Source organism: Canis lupus, chromosome 13 (assembly GCF_011100685.1).
Source record: "Canis lupus familiaris isolate Mischka breed German Shepherd chromosome 13, alternate assembly UU_Cfam_GSD_1.0, whole genome shotgun sequence".
Lineage (NCBI taxonomy): Eukaryota > Metazoa > Chordata > Mammalia > Carnivora > Canidae > Canis > Canis lupus.
Genome location: NC_049234.1, coordinates 40,246,170 through 40,269,671, shown reverse-complemented (window position 1 = coordinate 40,269,671; position 23,502 = coordinate 40,246,170). Strand labels below are relative to the sequence as shown.

General features: G+C 37.2%; 1 protein-coding gene across 6 annotated transcripts in view; it reads left to right on the top strand.

Moving 5' to 3' along the window:
• ATP8A1 (ATPase phospholipid transporting 8A1) overlaps positions 1-23,502 on the top strand; it is a 224,355-nt gene that overhangs the window by 76,322 nt on the left and 124,531 nt on the right. For 5 of the 6 annotated variants that reach the window (XM_038555963.1, XM_038555961.1, XM_038555959.1 and 2 more), the window contains 6 exons: positions 1,273-1,400; positions 4,320-4,397; positions 5,378-5,466; positions 12,031-12,075; positions 20,478-20,550; positions 22,836-22,941. In XM_038555963.1, coding sequence (XP_038411891.1) covers positions 1,273-1,400; positions 4,320-4,397; positions 5,378-5,466; positions 12,031-12,075; positions 20,478-20,550; positions 22,836-22,941 — 519 coding nt within the window. The remainder of the gene's footprint in view (positions 1-1,272; positions 1,401-4,319; positions 4,398-5,377; positions 5,467-12,030; positions 12,076-20,477; positions 20,551-22,835; positions 22,942-23,502) is intronic. The other variant, XM_038555962.1, reaches the window with a different exon arrangement.

Genomic DNA, 23,502 nt, shown 5'->3' with positions numbered 1-23,502 from the left:
ACGGCTGATGGGATTTCCTATAATTCCTAAAAAGAAAACCTTGTTGCCAAGATAAATGGGCATTTAATTTTTATTTTTCAGTGCAATTTCCAGTAAAAGTAAACTGTTAGAGTCTCTAAAATTTCAGGATCCTTAAAAATACAACGATCACTCTATAGTAGTAGAAAATGTTTATTGATTTTATTCTTATGAATGTTATTCGTTCTTTTTTATTGTTTTTTTTTAATGTTATTCATTCTTTAAAAATATTTTAACACAGGTGGTTAGATAGCTACCTGGTAAAGAAAGCAGAATGATTACAGTAAAAGCACCAGAAGTAGAGCACATGCTTGTAAAATGTATAAGTTGAATGTACTGTCATTTGAACTCACAAATGCAGTACATGTTAATGGTCATCTTGTCTTAGGGAAAGTCCTATTAAATAAGTCCTTTTTTGGATCATCTGTCCTTTTATGATTATAAGATTAATGCACTGTCCCTGAATATTTCTGGAAAATAAGTCTGCACTGCCTTTTGATGAGTACTTAACCAGTAAATACTTCATTTCCAAAGGCATAAAAACAAATTCTAGTAAACCTTGTAGCAGGATTGATTTTTCTTCAGTTTTTATCACATCGATTTAGTTTTGTGGCCATTCCAACTTTTTTTTTTTTTTTTTTTGGCATTGATTTACTAGTTCAACATTAGAACTGTTATGACCACCATCAATTTGCTTCTTCACATACTTTACAGCACGTCTGGGATAGCTGTTCTATTTTCATTATTGGAGAGGAAGGGTGTCATTGCCTGGGATACAGCCACCTTGTTTTTTGCTATTTGGGTTAGTTTTGCTGCTGCTGTTTTGTTTGCTTGCTTGTAAGGCATGCTTCAAATTGGAAGTGCTTTTTAAGAATTTAGGTAAAAGTGATTTTACCCAATTGAGATTTTACATGTGTAAACCCACAGTCCTGTCTCTGATAGCTCTAAACTTCCTGTTTAGAAACAGGAAGTTTCTAAACTTCCTGTTTAGGATTTGAAATACTTGGTAGTACTTTCATTCTTTAGTACCATTATGAAGTTCTTAATAGGACCAGCAACATACTGAACACACACAAAAAGTGCTGTTCCATCTTGAATGTATTGAGAATAAGGTTATGCTCTCAGTACAGTGTTCCCCCCCATCTATCTAGATATGTTGTGTAATATGGAAAAGTTTTGTTACGCTAAAGTTCTGATCAATACAAATGGAATATGTAAGACTATAAATGACTTTCTTCCTACCTCTCCCAACAGATGGTGGTGCTAATAATTTTGGACTGAATTTCTTGACCTTCATCATCCTTTTCAACAATCTCATTCCTATCAGCTTGTTGGTTACATTAGAAGTGGTGAAATTTACCCAGGCATACTTTATAAATTGGGTAAATATAAATTATTATTGTTTTTCATCATTCTAAATAAATGTTTTGTCTTTTTATCAGTAGGGTTTTTTGAAGACTTTTTTTTTTTAAGTAATCTCTACACCCAGCGTGGAGCTCGAACTCACGACCCCATGTTGAAGAGTTGCACACTCCACCATTTGAACCAGCCAGGCAACCCCCTGATCGGGTACTTTGATCTCTCAGAAACAAAATCTTAATGATACCTTATCTCTTATTGACTACAAGGCGACATTTCAAAATATTTTTGACTCTAATATAATTGTAACAAATTCATTGGACATGTAAAAATTATAGTAAAAACTCTTATCTCAGAATCATACAAGTTTACAGACCAGACATTCTGGGGAAGTAGGTCCCCAATTAAGGAAACGTATTTTGGGTTACACAGTGGTCCTGGGGAAAAGGAGCACCATGGGGTTTGCTGTAAAAATATCTGATTTATAGTTGTAGTTCTATATTTACTTGCTGTGTGAACTTTGCCAAGCCACCTGACTTCTTTGAAACTTATTTTCTTGGAACTTTACAGAGGAATGATAAAACATGGTTTACCAGCATCTCATGATGGTAATATATAGCAAAGGAGCATCGCAAGCAGCCTCCTAAAGAGTGGAGTGCTGTACAAATAATACTGTACTCACTGCTTATAACAACCAAAGCTGTCGGTCATGTTTTATACACCTGTGTAGTTTATTTTTCCACACTGTAAACAAATTCAGCTGTGCTTGAATTTTTCTTAATTTTTTTCTTCTCAGACTTTTTTTTAAGTCTTGGAAAAATGTGCTGGACATCTGTTTCATAAATATTTTGTTTATAAAATGCGTTGTTCTTAGTTTTATTTTACCAAAGCTAAAATTAATGAATTTATGTAAATTAAATAAACCTTCAGACTTACTCTGCCAAAAAATTTAATTTTCTTTTCTTTTGAGAAAATTTGGTATTGTTTTTTGATGCTATCTTTTAAAATTATTTTAAAGTCTTTCAAATGAACAATATTAGCATTTTAAAAAATATAACTGATGATCCTTTTGCCTTTGTTCATTATCTTCCCATGGTAAATGATCTACCTCGCAGCTGTCAAATTGCCTAATTCATTGGTAGGTGACCAGTATAATTTAGAAATCTAAAATGAGCTGCAGATGTGGTTTATTTCATACAGGAAATATGTTGCTGAAAAATTATGTAATAAAATTTGTGTAACTACAATTAAAACTTATCGAGGTTTCCCACTTTACAATAAGAAATGATAAGATGACTCATTATGAAAATCAAATAACTAGTCACTTTATTATTGTTTACTTGGATTTTCGATAATAATATTTGCTTCAAATAATGGCATAATTTTAGTGTTGGAGCAACCCAGCAGGCTTATGCTTTTCAACCACCTTTCTATTATACAGAGATTTTATAACATTCCTGACAGTTCTCCTCCTCCCAGGCAGCTTTTCTGTGTGTGGAAATGAGATTAATAACCACCACCCCCCTTTGATACTGGCTCTACCTGAACTTTTGTGAAAATGTCTATTGTTGTTTCTGGACAATAGCCTTGCAGAATATTAGAACTCAGCAGGGGACCTGGGTGGCTCAGTCGGTTAAGCATCTCACTCCTGGTTTCGGCCCAGGTCACGATCTCATGATCTCATGGTCATATGATCGAGCCCCTCATCAGGCTCCTTGCTCTGTGCAGAGTCTGCTTGAGACTTCTCCCCCCTCCCCCTTTTGCACATGTGCTCTCTTTCTCTCTCTCTCTCTCTCTCTAAACAAATACATATTTTAAAAAAAACAAAAACAAAACTAGGCTACTATGTTCTGTTCTTCTATCACATCTTCCCCGTCTCCTTCTGTTCCTTATTAGACTTGATTTCCAGCCTACTCCCCATTTCATTCATTCCTCTCTGAACATTGCTCAGTTGTTTAATATCCTTCTTAAAACATGACACCTATAAGTCAACAGCCTGCTTCAGAACTGATACTGATCAGTCTGAAATGCAAATGTGGGAAAGCAAATTCGTCCTTTTCCTTTGACATGTGAAAATCATTAAACCCTAACTTGCTAATCTAATGGTATATTATAGAAAATACTAATTCTTACAGGGTTAATAGCCAAGCATCATAATGTATGGGTACAAAACAAGTACAAATTAGTACAAAAGCTGTACATTTTTGTTTGGATTTTGACAAGTGCACTCATTTTGCTTTCGAGTATATACTGTAGAAGGAACTTGAGTCAAGAAAGTATATATAACCAGATAGGATCTCTTGGGTAATTTTTCTAGGGGTTTAAAATCTTAGTTATTTGAGCAATGTTCAGTTGCTGTTATTTAGCTACATTAAGTACTTATATTATGTCGGACACCTTAGGAAGCGCTTCACATACATTATCTTATTTCATCCTTACCATAGGTCGCATATCTAGAAAAGATAGAATTATAGAAAATCGGGATCCCTGGGTGGCGCAGCAGTTTAGCGCCTGCCTTTGGCCCAGGGCACGATCCTGGAGACCCGGGATCGAATCCCACGTCGGACTCCCGGTGCATGGAGCCTGCTTCTCCCTCTGCCTATGTCTCTGCCTCTCTCTCTCAATCTCTCTCTCTCTCTCTGTGTGTGACTATCATAAATAAATAAAAATTTAAAACAATTAAAAAAAAAGAATTATAGAAAATCAAGATTGCCTGATTGCAGAGATATGCTCTAAGTTTCATGCTGTCCTGCCTTTACTGTGAAATATAATATTCTATACCAAGTACTTTTCAGGGAAATCAATTGAAATGGCATAGGGATGGCAATAGATGAGAGTGGTTGCATATACAGCTGACTAGCTAAATAAAATTTCAGTCAATCTCTTGTTACCAGTTGCATTTAGTAATTTCTTTTATTTTTTTTCCAAAAAAAAAAAAATAGGATCTCGACATGCACTATGAACCCACAGACACTGCTGCTATGGCTCGAACATCTAATCTGAACGAGGAACTTGGCCAGGTAAACTGAATTTCTAGGTGATATGTTAAACTGGAGGTCAGATTTGTTGTAATTTCTGCCATATTTGCATATGAATTGCTAGCTCCTAATTTCCCATTACTTGAGCAATCAGCATAAATACATGATAGTACATAATTATCAATTTTAATTTTTAGTTAATGAAGTTTTAAAAACATTATTTAAAACCTATTTTGCCCTCAGAATAAGGTATTGTGTTAAGGGATTTCCCTCTGTATATAACCTGGTTAGTAATAAAGTACTGGCTATTTTTGAGTTATAAACTCTTAGCATTAAAATTGCTCATAGCTTTTGACCAGAAAGAGAGAAAAAGTTAAATTGATCAATGAGGCTGTGTAAGTCAATGTATGAAAGTAATCAAACCAGAGTTTTAGATGTATAATTCATACTGTTTTCACACATATGTGTGTGTTACACACACATGTGTGTATTTGTAATCCATATTTACATACTAGCTGAGGAGCAGTTCTTATTCTGTATTTTTGCCGTTTGCTAACTCATACTTTTCAAATAGCATTTTGGCCAGAATTATCCTTTTTCTTACCAATTCAGATGTATGAAGTTAATTGCACAAGCCACTACCAATTCTGTCATTGTTTTTTTGAGAAATACTGGTAGATGTTTTAGGACACCACAAATGTTAAATAGCCATAGTGTCACTTTCTAGTGGAAATTGAGACCATATCAAGGCATATTTCTGTATGGCTGCAGTTTCCCTAATATCTTGATAGTGTTCGCTATTCATATTTGAAATTATTCATTGCTAAAACACTAAAAAAAAAAGTTGAACATATTCCTTAATGAATGTGAAGAAATTCATCAGTTAATAGCATCCGTTGTGTCCATAACGTAACAAGATTGAAGAAAAGTAATTGTGCAAGGGGTATTTTCCCCCTTTGTGAGAGATTGGCATAAAAAGAATTCTGAAATTTTAATGGGAAATTTTAAACTTTTTTTTTTAGGTAAAATACATATTTTCTGACAAAACCGGTACTCTCACCTGCAATGTAATGCAGTTTAAGAAGTGCACCATAGCTGGAGTTGCTTATGGGTAAGTTTTTTCTCCTTTAATTAGAATATGACATGCACGTTTAATTAGTGCTAAAAGCTTGGTATGTTTTGAGAGTTCTTATAGGGGAAATTTTTAAACTATAAAAAGCCCCTGTTCTGACTTCAACATACATGTATATTTTGTGTGTTACAGTTTGGAATTGGTTTTCATTGGGAATTACCTACAAGGTGGTAGTATTTCCATGTTTTAAGAGTTGTTAAAGGTCTCCATCTGGCTCTGGTCATGGAGTACAAACACAGTTCCCTCTACATTGCCATGAAGTTAGAGTACAGCGTCGTAATAACATGCAGAATGTCCTTGGGCACTTTTCAAGTTAAAATATCATTTTTCTCTGATAGTTATCCCTTCAATTTGTTTTTTCTTATATTGTCTCACCTCTTTGCTGTCACAGAGCAATCTAAATTTCTGATGGTGCGAAGGAGGTAGGACATGAAACTCTTAAATCCAGTGTGTAATGGCTACCATCAGAAACTTTTATCACTGACTTCTACCTCTGAAACTAATAACACATGTTAATTGAATTAAAATTTTTTTAAAAGAGACGTTTATTAGGCTTCTAATGTCCTTTAGAATATGCTTGTTAAAAACCCATTTCTTTCTTTCTTTTTGAAATACTTCGGAGGGTAATGTGAGAAAATTAATCTGTACGTTTCCTAAAAGGACATGATCTCCTTGGTTAGACTGACCTTGACCATGACTTATTACCAAATTTTCCAACTGACTTTATCTAACAAGTGAGACTGGGAAATACTGATCTCTTAGCCATTCAAGTAAGGCCACTTGCATTTGGGTTTTGTGGCTTATACCCACTCTTCCCCACTCAACACTCTGTCTCCAAGCAGTAAGCTAGTATAAAAATAATGAATTTTGAAAATGCCTCAGTTAAAATTATAAATAAATAACCATTCGGTCAAGAATTGTAAAAGCAAATGGTTGCTCATATACAAAGGTCTACAAAGAGAAGTAGATGGGGGCAGATATCCTTATTCTTTGGGTCAGCAGAGAATGTGACTAAAATGACTTCAAACCGCGTGTGTAAATGAAGCTGAAAAGACATTTGATTGAATGGCTCTTTCACACTTGCAGAGACAGGATGTTAATTTAAGAAGCATACTTACTGTTTCCAGGGCTGGATGCCATTTTGCATCTTTCATCTATCTATTCTATCCCCTAGAAAAGGCTGTCCTTACTCCTCCCTCCCCACCAGTTGCTTCTGGCCTTGTAATTTGGTTAGCTGCTTTTGTGGGACAGATGCATCCACACCTTTAGACATCCTGCATATTTGACCCACAATGACCCCGGGCAAGAGAAGGAAAGGCCTATTATTACTTCCTGACAGATTTATGGAGGTTGTTTTTACAAAAATTCTGCTTTTATAGGTGAATTTACTTTTGGAGTGATCTGATAATTGACATCCTTTTTTTTTTTTTTTAATCTTGCAAATTTCTAACTGAATAAGCAAGTTCTTCAAATTAGTAGTTACTGATGGTGAACTCACCAGAACAGAAAACTAGAATGAGATCTAGTCTCTCTCCTGCATTTTATCAAGTTTTTTTCTTATTCTTGCAACAAGTTCCTTAAACACTTTGAGGCAGTAGTTCTAAAGAGCAGTGTTCTTTCTGGATCTTTTGCTGATATCATCAGATAGGGTGAGTCTGAGACTGATAAATATTAAAGTAGTATTAAGAGTTAAGAAGAGTCATCATTTAGATTAAGTTTCCATTAAGACAAATTTCCTCTTGGGCAAATAACATAATTTCTATTGAGGTGCAGCCATGAGACTAGTCCTAGCTTTGTCACTAATTCACCATGTAACTATCAATAATTCCTTTCAAATATTCCAAACTCCTTAAAATGAGGATAGTGAGATAAGATGATCTCTGAAGTTCTTTTCCAGATATAAAATTCTGGATATAAAAAAATATAATACCTTGTTTTATTAGAAATAAAAGGAAAGGTGTTCCTTTGTTTGTAAATTTAACTATGTAAACAGAAATACATCCCTTTCCCCGGTGATATGTCATGTTTTTGAGAATACCAGAAGCCTTGCTGAGTGAAGCTGGTTGTTAAACTGCTTCCAGTAATCGTGCAGTGTTGTGTATGTGCGTTTACGATCCTTAATCCTGATTTTTCATCAACGTCCCCTCCCCCAGACATCCTGATGGACAACTGGAGTTGTCAGCATTGTAGAGAGTGGTGATAAATGTCTTTGATAAAGGAAACTTCAGATGCTTAGGTCTTTACAGTAAAAGACACACCACTGTCCCTTAATTCCACCAAACTCAGCAAGAAAAGTCATTACTGCCAGCCATCTTTCTGTGGAATTTCCTCTGGCCACTTTTGGGTTATCGGAACCCAGGCCGAGAAATTACATGGTTTTGCAATCCTTTTGCATTATAGCAGCGTTAACACTTGATTAATATGGGCAACTATGACATATCTGTACCTTTTAACTCCAGCAGAAGAAAGCATGGTGTTTATCCCCCCAGGACTAGCAAAACAAAGGAGAGCACCACACATCATCATATAGTAACAAATGCTTTGGGGTTACAACTTCAGAACTGATCCTTCTTCAGCATTTTTAAGAAGTAACAGAAAGCCTGGTTTTACCCTAGGTAGAGTCAGGGCTGAAATCTGTTGGCTCTTATGAGTTCGAAGAACAAGACTTGTCTTCATTTTTGCCTTGTATTTTCTTAGATTTGTAAGACACTACTGTTTGTTTGTTTGTTTGTTTGTTTATTTATTTATTTATTTATTTATTTATTTATTTATGAGAGACACAGAGAGGCAGAGACACAGGCAGAGGGAGAAGCAGGCTCCATGCAGGGAGCCTGATGTGGGACTCGATCCCAGGACTCCAGGATCATGCCCTGGGCCAAAGGCAGATGCTCAACCACTGAGCCCCCCAGGGATCCCCAAGACGCTAATATTAACACTTAAAACAATGCTTCCAAATTTAATGTTGGCAATTTTTGTCTCATTTCACATAACCACGGCCAAATTGGATTCGTGATGGGCAACACAATAAAGATTTGTCCGTCACTTCGTAGTGATGATTATTTTGTCAAGTTCAACTTTATCCATGAGGCTACTATGTTTAAACTTACTAGATTGTTTCATTTAATCTTTCTTTGATTAAGTGTAAATTGATGTCATTTGTAAATTTAACTTATTAGACACTAGAAATTCTACTGTTAAACATTTGTTAAAGTATCATTTCAGCGAATTCCTTCCTATAGGAAGTGGGTTGGTTTTATCAAAGTAACTGGAATACCAGGAAGGAGTAAGGAGGCAAAATTTTATGTTTCAGTGGCTAGGACTCTCAAAACAGTGACTATAAGAGGCTCTTATCCTAAGTATAATCTTTGTCAGTAATTTAGACCTTACTATTAGAATGAGCTGATGAGCTGGGCAAAGCTTAACACAGTACAAAGCTCTAAAGTTTAAAAAAAAAATCTAGTAAGCCAACTAAATAGTGATTTTTATTGGGTTAGTCATTTAATCAACGTCAAAAACATTTCATTGACATGTTCCCTTTGAGTAAAAACATGAAATTTCCTTAAAAACAATCCTTATGTATATATGAATACAATACGCGAATGGCTTAACACGACAATATTTTGTTTACCAGTATGTTTGCTAAAAGGATCCATGCTTCACACTGAGAAGGGATTCACCACAAGAAACCTCACAATCAAAAAAAAGAAAGAAAGAAAAGAAACCTCACAATCACAGGGCTAATAAAACTTAGCCCTGAGGCCTAGATGCTAACCAACACATTTATCTTACTGCCCACCTGGGCTAGAGCTGGGGAGACACCTCTCGTTTGTTTATTTACATTCTTCCACAAATATTTTTATCTCCTTCTGTACGTGGCACCTTGTTAGATAATAGGGTTGTAATAACCGGCGAAAGCTCCTATGGCTCCTGCTCTCCTGAAGTTGGTGGTTGATTGGAGGTAAATGGGTGTTAATAAGTAATCGAGGCTAACAGGCTGCACGGAGGGGGAGGGCCGGGTGAGTGTGTGATGGGGGGGGATGCGAGCCCATCAGGCAGGCCGGGGACCCCTCCAGGAGAAGCAGAGGCTTGAGCAGCGCTAGAAGAAGGGGTTTGGTTAAGTAAAGAGCTCCACGGGCAGAGACCGGGGTCCCGACACGCTCTCAAACGCCAGCGACCCCCAGCACCTGCACCAGAGCTGCTGGAGCCACGCTGGCGGGGAAAGGTGCACACAGGTTCAGGAGCAGGTGCCCCTGCGGCTCCCCAGGTGCGAACAGCGCCCAGCCCTGCCAGGCCCGCGCGTGCCCAGGAGAAGGGCCCCCGAGCCCTGTGGGACCTCCTGCACGGCCAGAACCCGGGCACCGTGGTCCCCGGCCAGCCCGACCGATCAGCGTGATGCCCCACGCGCGGGCCTGCAGCCCAGGGCGGCGTCTTTGTCTGGGAGCCCGCCCCCGGGAGGCTCGGCTCGCCTCCCCCTGGAGCATCAACAAGCCACCTGGTAGAAGGGAGACTAGTGGGTAGAGGGCACCGCCGTCATTGTGGCTGGACGTGGTGGGCGCTGCCCGGGAGGCGACTCGGTGCGTTGGAGGAGGTGGCGCGGTGAGGCCTGCGCCCGGCCAGTTGCTGGAGGGTGAAGACAGTGCGTGGACGGTGGCGGCCGGAGGGACTCCACGAGTTTTCAGGGAGGGTTATATTTGTCAGAAGCAATGAATGACTTTATATTTGTACTGAACTCTGCATTTTTTTAGACTCTATTGGTAGCTACTAAATTTAAAAGAAAAAATATTGGGATGCTGGATGCCTGGGCAGCTCAGTAGGTGAAGCACCTGCCCCTGGCTCAGGCCATGATCCCGGCTCCTGGGATGAAGGGGGGCGGTTAGGCTCGCTGCGGCTGCTGCTCCTGCCCCTCTGCACCTCCTGTGCATTCTCTCTCTCTCTCTCTCTCAAATTAAGTCAATAAAATCTTAAAAAAAAAAAAAAAAAGAGGGCAGCCCCAGTGGCTCAGCGGTTTAGTGCCCCTTCAGCCCAGGGCATGACCCCGGGGTCCCGGGATCGAGTCCTGCATCGGGCTCCCGGCATGGAGCCTGCTTCTCCCTCTGCCTGTGTCTCTGCCTCTCTCTCTCTCTCTGTGTTTCTCATGAATAAATAAAATATTTAAAAATAAATTCTTTAAAAAAAATAAAAAAGAAAAAAAAGAAAAGAAAAATTATGGAATGGTCATATATAGTGAAAGAAATGAGAGATAAGATCTGTCCTCGCTGCTGAGAGAGTAGAGGTTAAGTTTTCCCACGACACTCACACGAAATGGTAGTTACGTGACCGATGGCGGTGTTAGCTACGTGGTGGTAGTCCTGTTGCAGCATATACAGAAGTGGATCAGACCATCACGTTGTATCTGAAACTTGAACAGTGTTATCCATCAAGTATATCTCAACAAAGCCGGAGAACATTGGACAATAGGAAGAAAAATTTAATAAATACGTAGAGAAGGAAAAGAAAATCTGCTCAGCCACATATTATGGGCCACTTCGGAGTGAATATGTGACTGGCTGCTTAGAACAAAGGCTGCATGTCAGTCGGACTTGTCCCGGGGCTCAAATGAGCTAAAGGAGGAAATTAAAATTATTGATGAATGGTATTTTCTGAGTGAGATAACAAATGGCTTAATGAGTGAATTATGATTTAAGTGAACAATTTTGAGTATCAGTTAATCTTTTAAAATGCAGTTCCAATTAATTATAGAAATCTAGTTGACTTTTACTCCAGTGTGCCTGTTTAAAGATCCGTTACTTTATGGTAGTCATGTTTATTTATTTTTTATTTTTATTTTTATTTATTTATGATAGAGAGAGAGAGAGAGAGAGAGAGAGGCAGAGACATAGGCAGAGGGAGAAGCAGGCTCCATGCACTGAGAGCCCGACGTGGGATTCGATCCCAGGTCTCCAAGATCGTGCCCTGGGCCAAAGGCAGGCGCCAAACCGCTGCGCCACCCAGGGATCCCTGGTCGTCACGTTTATTTCTGATGTGTATCTGGTAGATTTCATCAATGTGATAGTTTGTCCCTAGGTATTAGTTATGTTTGTTTCATTAAAACATTTATATATATATACAATATAATATATAATATGTAATTTTGTGACTGTTATATATGACATATATAATATGTAATTTTATGATTATATATGTAATTTTATAATTACATATATAATTATATAATATGTAACTTTCCATCGGTTTAAGCATTTCCAGGTTAAAACATTTGTTGGTGAATACTGAATTCTTTGAATAAAATGAATCAGTTCCTCAGTGAGAGGCAAGTGAGCTGTCCTGTTACAGAATAATTTTGTAGACGTGCTTAGTTTACCATAAATCATGTCCTACTTACTACACCAACTGCCATTCTTTCAGAATCAACTAAAAGTTCCTTTTCTTAACATTTTCAAGATCCGTCTTTCAGTCCTTCCGTTATTCATGCTCCTCTGTTTCCGGCCTGTCTGTGATGATGATTTTTTTTCCCTCTCTTCCCCCTCCTCTTGCTTTCTGAAGCCATGTCCCCGAACCTGAGGATTATGGTTGCTCTCCTGATGAATGGTAAGCTGCATGGACCTTTCTGCCTCATTGATTCCTTTACAAGGCTTGCATTTCACTGTTTTTTGATAAATACAATTCACTACTTTTGGGGGGAGGGGGGGAAAGCATTATTGTCCAGGTCGGGTAACAGTACTTTATAAAGAGCTTATTTCTTGAAACCCATTGAATATCTTTGATTTTTTATCGCAGGACGTTTGGTCATTTTACAGACATTTAGTTTAATGGTTAGGCTTGCTAGAGCTCTACATTATGTATCGATGACAGAGTCTGTAATGATCACTTTGGGGTCCCTGAGCAGTGAACCAGCTAAGATTTGTTAAAGCCCAAGGTTTATGTTTTCTAGCTCAGCACTGCCACCTTCTGCTGCTATTCATGTTCTCTACAGAGCCACCAAAAGAGGCTCCTGAAACCTACCCAAGGACTGGAAATTTCCATTATATCTCTTTTCATTAGTCTAGTAAATCTATTTAGGGGCTAGAAAAATGAAAATTAAAAAAAAAATAAATGTCTGGAACAAATGTTGGAATACTGTGCTTCCCCAGACTACATTTACCTAGAATATAATTAATTTTAGAATTATTAAAGATGCCATTCTGTCATTTTAATTTCTGTACTTTTGAGGGGTTTTGTTTGTTTTCTCTTAAAATCCCCCCTCCGTGGATTTATATTTTCATTTAGAACAAGATAAGTTTATTTTGGTATTTCTGTAGTTCATTATGATTTGGTGGCCAATGAAGCTTCAGAAAACAGGTTTCTTTTAATGCTGGTAACTGTAGAACATGTGATTTCATAAGTGGTTATATTTTTATTTTCAGGTTGTACATGTGTTGTAGGATTTAGCTACATTTCCAATATGCATGGAAGTCCAATATCATCATTCAATATATTCAACTTGAATTTTATTTCAGTAAAGTGGAGATTTGGTAACGATTTGCAGTAAAATTCATACCCATAATAATGACAGAGGCAGCTAATGAGTCATCATATTTAAGCTCATTGCTTGGAGCTCCATCTAGTTTCAACACCTACATGCAACTGAATAATTTTTAGCATTTTTAAAAATATTCCAAAGTTTCTTACTGTTGGTGGATAATTCAAGTTTAATGTGGTAGCTATTCCCTTTTACTTAATCCTTTCAGAAGGTAGTGAAATTTTGGCTACCTCCATTGATTTTCTGTAATGTTAATGTAATGCTATTAATTTATTTACTAGTATAGAATTAATACACATTTTCTAAGAGAACTTATTTACTCCTAAGAGAAGGAAATTACCATGACCATATTTTCATTGATGGAAATGTAAGAAAAAAAAATTGTTGTGTGTTTACTCAGGTCATTTAAAATATCCTACTTTCATTAGAGGTTATCTTATGACTTTTTTAACTCTTGGAAAGAGAGGATGTTATTATATTATTATATATTATATATATTATATATTATATATATTATTATATTATATTTTTGTAAAACACCCGTTTGGAAAATTTGATATTTGATATTCTAAACTAGATAAATCCAAATAAGAAATGCCAGATTTTTCAATAAATTATACGATTCCACTTAATTATTAGTATTTTTTAAAATACACAGTAGGAAAGGCATTTACCACCTTTATAATAAAGTGAGCTTTACTCTAAATATTTCTTAGACGCCCCATCTATCAGTCACCTGTCAGCCTGCAAAGATGAAGGAACAGACACTCCCTGAGCTGCTCTCTGGTGCTCTGCAGGGGTCGAGGGTACAGACCTGGGGTGCTGACCACCCACGTTCACATCCTGATCCTACCGGTGCCCTGGGAAAAAAGTGACCTAATCTCTCTGCCTACCTGTCCTCATCTGGTAGATTGTGGACGTCATAGGGAGGTTGTGAAGATCGACTGAGTTCTGGTTTATTTATTTATTTATTTATTTATTTAGACTAATTTATTTGGCTGGGAGAGAGTGTGTGTGCATGCGCGTGAGCACGCAGTGAGGGGAGGGCAGAGGGAGAGAGAAAATCAAGCTAGCACATGACCACGCTAGCACAGACCCCAGTGTGGGGCAATCCCCATGACCCCGAAATCGTGACCCGAGCTGAACCCAAGAGTCCGATGCTCAACCAACTGCCCTGAGTGAGTTGTTTTTAAAGCGCTTAGAACAGTCTAGACGTTGTATACTCACAGGGAGTATTAGCCCTGATGTCTCTTACTCAATCCTCATGATATGTTTGAAGAATTGTGATTGACATGATCGTCTTAAAGTTGGTGAAATTTAGGCAAAGAAGCTAATAAGTAACTCCCCCCCCCCCCCCACCAACTACACAACCAGGAAACATGGAAGCCAGCCAGAGTTAAAACCTCACTCAGCCTGGTTATAAAGTGGGCGTTGGTCACTTTATACCCTACAAACCTTAAAGAATTTTAAAGAATATATGCTTTCAGAGCATAAAGTATCCTTACCATTTCAGTCCATTTTTTTCTTTTCTTATTAAGGTAGCAAGACCAGGTACAGTTTTTTTTTTTTTTCTTTTTTTTCAGGTACAGTTTAACTGACTTGAGAAAAGTTAGCACAGGGAACAGAAATGTTGCACATTCATAAATCTGGCATCTCCCCCAAAGCCTCCTCCAGTGGATTTCATGTTGCCAAGGAAACCAAGATCAAAAGCGCCATCCAGGAAAAAAAAAAAAAATGTGATCCTAGCTGAATCCTATGCTCCAGGCATCTGACCATATCTTCATGCTACTGCCCTTCGGGGATAAACTTGAGAATATAGATGACTGTATAAATCCAAAATCAAAGTTCATGCCTGTCTTTCAGCAGCTTTACATTTCAATGTGAAGTTCATTGAATTCCATAAAAACCCTGTAACATGTATGTGTGTGTGTGTGTGTGTATGTGTGTATATATATATATATAGTATATATGTGTGTATATATACAATATATATTATATATTGTATATATATGTGTATATATATAATATAATATATATTTATTACTGCCCCACTTGAACCATATTCACCACAAAAATGTCAAGTTTAAAAAACACAATATTTAACACTTAAATGTGTACAGATTATTTTACATTTAGTGGAATTTGAAGGCAAACCTATGATACTCCCTCAAGAGTATTTTCAAACATACTCTTGGCATTAAAGATAATTGGATGATGGCTGTAGCTTTACTCAAATATATTAGTATAAATAGTTTATAGAGATAAGATCATTCCCCAACCAGTAGCCACTTGCTCCAAAATTGGTACAGTCTTCATGTTATTACCAAGTACCCTAGGCTAACATACAACCTTACAGATTAATTCTTTTCTATTAAAAGTCCACCATTGGAAAAAAGATCTGCTTATTCTCAGCATCCGTGCAGCCCTTAAGATATGATTGTTTTCAAGACTGTGTATTTCCATGGCCATTTTTCCTTTTCATAACGTTTACTGTGGAAAATTTCAAGCATAAACCAAAGTAGGCCGATTACTCATTCACTCGCTTCAATAATGTGCCTTCAGGACCAGTGTCATCTATGCCTTTCCCTCACCATTATTTTGAAGCAAAGCCCAGATAATATATTTTTCTTGACTCTTCAATATAGATTCCATACTGCGCTGGTGTGTTTGTTTAAGTTAGTGCTAGTGAGATTATTCTCCAAAAGGGTTTCCTTAATGCATTCCATGCTTAGTCATTTCACTGTGCTGGTTGAGATTATCATAGTAACGGTGGATGGTACTATTTCCTGGTCTTATTCATCTTCTCATTTCATTCTGGCCTATAATTACATATGGAACGAGTGATATTTATTTTTTGTGCAGCAGCCACGAGGCTCACGAAAACCTCCTTCCAGGTGTGACTGTGTAGTAATGAGACCAAACACATCCAAATTAGTGTTAGTCTTCAAAGTAGTCACGTTGACAGGTCATTTACTTATTTCAGTGATGCAGCCGTTTCGTGGAATGTTTTTGGAATTCCTCTTTTGTAATTGCCCTCAGAAGTACTTTGAGCCACAAGGAGAGGCAGGTCTCATTACTGTGGTTAAAACCAACGTCTGACCAAAATACTGAGTATGATCACTTATTTATATTTTCGGACTTGATGGGACATGACTCTGAAAAACAAACTCATTTCTAAAAATTAAATCTCCCTTTAAGGGATTTTGATTTGCAACCAGTAGCATCGTTTAAAAGCAGGAGGTGCAGATCCTTTCCAGAAATGGGGCTTTAGAGTCACCCTACCTTTATCTTCCTGTGTGTGGTGTGTGTAGTGTGTGTATGCATGCATTCAGTTCATGTGTCAGCTGTGTATCTATTTCAGGTGGCTGGCATGGATTTTGTGCTTGCGTTTAATTTTTAATTTAAATTTGATTTTTTTGGGACACCTGGGTGGCTCAGCAGTTTAGCACCTGCCTGTGGCTCAGGGCATGACCCTGGGGTCCTGGGATCGAGTCCCACATCGGGCTCCCTGCATGGAGCCTGCTTCTCCCTCTGCCTGTGTCTCTGCCTCTCTGTGTGTCTCTCATGAATAAATAAATAAAATCTTTAAAATAATTTTGATATTTTTTTAAGTTCGTAAGGTATTAACATTGCAAATTTAGAGGGTGTCAGGAAGTTTTTCTCCCTTCCCTGTCTTGGAACCCTCCATTTCTCCTCCTGGAGGCAGGCAGTGTCAACAGTTTCAGGTGTTTCCTTCCAGATCGGGTCTACACATATACATACGTGTATTTTTTTTCTCTCCTATGTTTATGAAAGCGAGGCATATACCGTATACCGTATGCCCTGTTCTGTACCATCTTTTCTTTTGACAGTGCATCTTTGAGATCTGCCCAAGATCAGCTGAAGAGCTTCCTATTTTTGGTATAGTGTTGGCCATGTGGATGTACCACAATTTTTAAAAGCAGTATTCTTCAAGTTCTTGAGTTATTTCTAATCTTTTGCTATTAAAAAAAAAAAATGTGCTGCAGAGGCCCCTGGGTGGTTCAGTCAGTGGAGCTTCTGACTCTTGGTTTTGGCTCAAGTCATGATCTCATAGGTGGTGAGATCCAGCCCTGGATGGGCTCCGAGCTCAGCAGGGAGGCTGCTTCAGGGTTCTCTCGCTCCGCCCCTCCCTCGCTCTCCTGAGCAAGCAGGTGCACACACACTCTAGCTCCAGCTCCAGCTCTCAACTAAATAAATCTTCCTAAAACTGTGCTGCAAAGAATGAATTTGTGTGTATGATATTTTGCACTGGGTAGATGGCTAGTATAAATTCCTAGAACCGGAATTCCTGGATCAAAGGGATGATATGTGGCATTTTAAGTTTTGGTAGAAATTACCCCTTTTGGACAATTTTTGATAGAATTGTTCTTTTTAGAACTAGTTATGCCAATTTCATAATCACCAATGGTATGATTTATCTCCTTCCATAACCACAACAGCACAGAGTTGTCAAACTTTATTTCTGCCAAATTGATCCTTTTCATTTTTCTCATTCATTATTGGCTAAACTGGAGTTTGTATTTAAAGGCACTCGTCTTTCCTCGTGGGCTCCTTGTTCTAACCTTCATGATATGAGTTGGAAGCAGTTTTTCCCAGTTTTTTTGTTTGGGCTTTTGATTTTGCTTATGGTAGTTTTTGCTGTGCAGAAATGTTTCAGTTGTTTACAGATTTATCTGTCTTGCTTTCTGGATAATGTTTGATACATAGGCCTTTTCCACTCTTAAGTTATTTAAACATTTTTCCCATATCGTTAGTACTTTTACTAAATTGTTCGTCCATCTGGAGTTTATGTGGTTTAAGGTGAAAAGTATAAATCCAACTATTTTTTCCATTTTTTCCCTAACAATTCTTTTGTTTGGCATGAATTTTGAATTTAAAAATATTTCATAGTCCATATTGTCATATATGAAAATAGGTAATACTGATTAAGCCATACACATTCTAAATGTTAATTTTTATTGCAATGGGGATTCTTCATTTTTTTCTAATTATTTACAGTGTAAATAATTATTTACATTAATTTGGGATCCCTGGGTGGTGCAGCGGTTTGGCGCCTGCCTTTGGCCCAGGGCGCGATCCTGGAGACCCAGGATCGAATCCCACGTCGGGCTCCCTGCATGGAGCCTGCTTGTCCCTCTGCCTGTGTCTCTGCCGATCTCTCTCTCTCTCTCTGTGTGACTATCATAAATAAAAAATATATATATTTACATTAATTTAAATACTTTTTTAAATCAGCCTGCAAGAAGCTGCCATTTATGTGGCATTGTGGGTGACCTGCTCCTTGTTCTCCTCACCTTAATGTTACCCTCCTTCTCTTATTCCTTCTTGCAAAATACTATGATTTCTTTTGTCTCCTGTGTGCATCGTGCCACTTGAAAATTTCTATGGGAAAATCCAACAAAATGTTGATGTTGGCTTGCATTTGTTTTTGTGAGCAGTTTGCAAATTCATCGTTTTGTCAACTGAGTTTAAATTACCACTTTTATTTAATGCAGTTGGTTCTTATTTTGAAATGACATGAGCATCCTAATTTTATCCGTTTACTTTTACTAAAAGTGAACATTTTTTTGTAAGATTTCAGAGAGGGGTGGTAAGAACTCCACGCCTGAGTTATCTAACCCAGGCTGTGTGGATTAGCAGATGAGTTGTTTATGTTTTTTATGATCTTGGAAAAGAAGCTACTTTCTGAGTGAAGAGTTCTTATTTAGCATTATTTGTGGTAGAAGCTTCATTGGTAAATGGAGGGTGGGATGTGTCCATGTAAAGATTTAAATTGCATATCTAGTGTTATTTGTTATAAATACATTTGAACGTTGTATCAATTATGGTAACTGTGATTTATGAGATAAAAGGGTTTCTGGTGAGATTAATAAGACATCTTCAGATTTGCAAAGGCTTTTAGTCTGGAATTCTTTGGAAAGAAAATAGACCTCCACATGCAAGATGTTACTGTGATTATTCCTTGACATTTCAATTTATGTAACAAATAAGTAGGAATGTATAACTAAGAACCATTAATGAATACACTTTAATAATAGGGAGACTTCATGGAGCCCCAGTAATAAACTATTTTTAAGAAATGATAGCATTTGGAGGAGAAATGTAAGCCAACTTTTTGCGTGCCCATTGATAAGTCACTTAAAAGTTCTTGGACTTTTCCCTCCATCTTTAAAACTAAAGGAAGAAAAAAAAAAAAAACTAAAGGAAGAGTAATGTGTTTATTCTGCTTCCTAGGGTGGTTTTGAGAATTCTAAACTACTACATGCTAATGAAGACGTACTTTATTATAATTTTCAGAATTCATAGATCAAACTACCACATGTGCATAAGGATGTACCTTATAAACATTCTTGGTTCACGGAAAAAATATATTTCATTGATAATGTGTATGTTTAGTTATTTCAGATTCTTTTATTCATCAGTGATTTCTCCTTCCTTTCGAACTGCTAGCTTTAAAATATGAAGCTCTTGATATTTGGTGCATTGGCATTGATAATTCTGTAACTGTAAATCACATGATGAAAAGCTTTCAGTTACAGTTATTTAGTATTGGATGCATTATTTTTCCTTGGCGAATGAATTCTAGAATTTTCTTCTATGCACGAAAGCCTGAATGTGTATATTTTCACTGAACATTGCAAAATACACTCTTTTGGGTTTGACATTTCCACTTACATGCTCCTTGTTCTTCCTTTTAATCTCAACATTTTGATATTATATTGCATGGCCATGAGATTCATGATAGCCCGACTACAGAGGCAACTCTGACTCCATTTATTTCCTATGAAGCACAGAAGTGTTTGCTCATCTGAAGACAGCCCCAACACAAAAAATCCCAAACGTATTTATGATTTGTCCTCCTTATATACAGAATAAATGTGATATTTACATAAATAGTATCAGATATCTGTTAGTGTTAGATGTTGATGAAATATATTAAAAGCTTATTGCTCATTTTTATATTGAATACGATAATCATGTAATGTTAGTTACTACAAATAAAGATTTCTCATAGGGTAACGTAAAAGAATCAATATTGTTTTTTTATAGTAGCTTTATAATCAAATTCTAAAAACTTGAAGAAATTGTGGAAGTAGAAGGAATAGACCTCTAGGTATTTAGCGGTGTTTTTACTTTTTACAAAAATTTTCTTAAGCTTCGTATAAGTACAATGTAATTCCACTCCAGAAAAACAAACTATAAAATACTATTTTTTATTACACTGCAGAAGTCTATCCCACTTCAGAATGCTTGAAAATGTATGATTTGGTTGTGAAATTGATGGTATCTTGTCTAGAAATGCAGACTAAATTTTATTTAATCTGTTAAGCGTTTGCTTAATAGAATAAATGATTTATTTAATAAGAATAATGATTTATTTAAGAAGTAAGTTACAAATAGATCAATGGCTTGTATAAATGAACCAGGTCTGCTCCATTTTCTCCTTCAGGCAGAGCTCACAATTTGGAGACGAAAAAACGTTTAGTGATTCGTCATTGCTGGAAAACCTCCAAAATAATCATGTAAGCAACGTAAAACCATTATCTTTTTGTTAATGAGTGAAAGCTAGTGAGTCTCTTTGTGAATTATCTTCCATGTTTATATATTTTTTTTTGTTTCGTGATCATGTTTAATACTTACCAAAATCTGTTCTTGTTTAATCTTTTTTACTCGGCTCACACAAATTCATGGCTGTTAGGAATTTAATTTTGAAAATCTTGTTAATCAGTATACTATCTTTTCAAAACGTCTAATATTAAATAATCAATAGAATTCTGTGTGTATGAAACAGCTCACTGCTTACCATCTCAGAATATCTGTAGAAATGAATTACCTGCTCAAAATGATAGGCCAGTGCCCAATCTACACAATAAGAACTCTAGAAATTTCCACCCAGTGTGACCATTGTACCTACGAAGTTACTTGACACTTAGTAAAATTCCATCGGATCAGACAGTTTGGCTTCCTGGAGGATAAGCCCTCGAGCCTGCTCTCATCATCACTTCAAGTTCGCTCTATCAGAACTTGAACTCACTACCTCAAAACATGGTCCTTCAGCACTGGTCATCTTACTAACCTGTGCCCCTGGGTGGAGCTCTAGCAAGGTGTCCCTACAGGTATTTTTTTTTTTTTTGTCGCCTTTCTTCTTAAAAGAGATTTTAATAGAATATGGGGTTCAGGACCCACGAGACCTACACCACCTCTTCCCCTCTGTGTTTTCAGGGTCACGTTGCTTCGTCACCTATTTTAATTCTCTTTCTAAGGACTTAAGAGCTGCTTTGGATTCCTCTTCTTCCATCCATCTCCAGCTGCATAGGGTGGCCAAGCCCTTATCAGTAGTGGCTTCTAGAATATACCCTAAATGTCTTCTTGACTTCATTCTCACTTTCCATCCCCTAGTCCAGACGGCCAGCATCCTTGCACCAGTGCACAAGTCCCAGTACAGTTGCCAGTGTCCTTGTACCCTTTTGTTTCCCTCCGATTCTTGTTGTACGTGGCAACTGAAATGATGGACGTGGAAATCAAATCCCATGGCTTCCCTGTTTAAAACCATCCTCTGGCTTCCCGCCTACCTTCCAGAGGTACGTGGTCTGGCCCCTGGCAAGTCACCAACCTCGCCTGGGTCTCTCTTCCTTTCCTTCTCCTCACGCCCGTAATGGCTTTTGTTTTCTCAAACACACTTCATTCTTTCCTTCAGTAGGATCTTTTCAGTCTTATCGGATTGCAAAACTCTTGGCTCAATTCCTCGTGAAGCTAAAACCTCAGTTTTAAGTATCACATTATCTTGAGAATAACCGCAGACTGGCCCAAATCACGTTACATGGTATTTGCACATTCTCTCCCTTGTAGTCCTTTCACACTATGTGTAAATATTTGTGTATTTATCTCCGTTCTCTCATCCCCACAAGTTACACTTTGCACTGCGGGAACCATGTCTGTTTTCTCCGCTGTACTAACCTGAAAACAGATTTTTCGTTGTGATTTGCCTTTCCAATCACTCCCATTTGTTTTTTTGTTTTTGTTTTTGTTTTTGTTTTTGTTTTTTGTCCAAGAGCATAGAAGAATCTTTTTATTTGATATTTCTCTTCATTAGCAGCAAGATATTTAATTTAAAAGGTCTGCACCTTCTGGGGCACCTGAGTGGCTCAGTCCATTGGGCATCTGTCTCTTGATCTCAGGGCCATGAGTTTGAGCCCTGTGTTGGGCTCCACACTGGATATGGAGCCTACCTAAAAAAAAAAATAAAAAATACAAAATAAAATTTTAAAAAATCTGGCTTCTTTTCTTATATAAACTCCTTGCAGAAAGGATCCACTTCTATGTCTTCCTCAGTCTCTGAGAATCCGTTGTACACAACAATTGCTCAGCCAATTCTTTTTATTTAGTAAAACATGTGTCAGGTTAAGGTCATCACCCCAACACAAAGTAGTGGAACCCCAGTGAGAACAGATGCCAAAAGTTTAAATCTAATCAGGAATTAGATCCAGGTAAATGAGCATTTTAGAATTTCTCCCCTATTTTCTGAGGACAGGGTTTGACCCTATCTGCCTTTTTATCACTGGGCTATTTTCATTTGAACCACCAAGTTGTTTTGTGTAAATGTTTGGAAAATGAGTGAGAGAGAGTGTAAGAGCGAATGATTTTGGTTAAAAATGTATTTTCTTCATAATAGATGTTGACTTCTTTGTTGTCAATAACCTCACACCTCAGTGCTCAACAGCCAGTCTTAATAGACATGAAGTAATGTTGCTGCCATTAGTGTCAAAATGTTTAAGTGAAAGGGTTGAATTGTGTTTATTTCTTACAGCCAACTGCACCTATAATATGTGAATTTCTTACAATGATGGCAGTTTGTCACACAGCAGTGCCAGAGCGAGAAGGTGACAAGATTATTTACCAAGCAGCATCTCCAGGTACAAGGAAGGATTTATAATGTAGTTTTACAGTGGGAATTATTCTGAAATTTGATGTTGTCTAGAGAAAAATCAGTTTAATTTGAAAAAGCAAAATAGCCAACTTGTATGTTTTAGATAATAGCAATGTTTTTATCAATTAGAATAACCTAGCTTTCAGAATTAAGTATGTATGTGTATAAGGTTATATATTTTTGGCATATGACATAAATTGCATAGAAATTTGAATGAGAAAATTCACACAAATATAAAGTACCTTTTTATACATATAGTAACTATTCTCTTCTTTGAAAATAACAATTTTGCTTTCCTCTTTTGGAAGTAATAATAATCTGTTCCATCTTTTGGAAATGATAATCAAGGAACTTTTGTGTATTTTTTTTGGATGAAGAAAGTTCACCCATTTGAAAGGGATGCCATAAAATGCATATTAGCATGGTTATCAATGTTTAATGTCTCAGCTTGATTTTAAACCTATTTTCAGTGTAAAATTGGACAGTCAATATGATAATTGCAAGATTTTAGGAAAGAAGCAACATACTTTAAAGACCTTTAAATGTT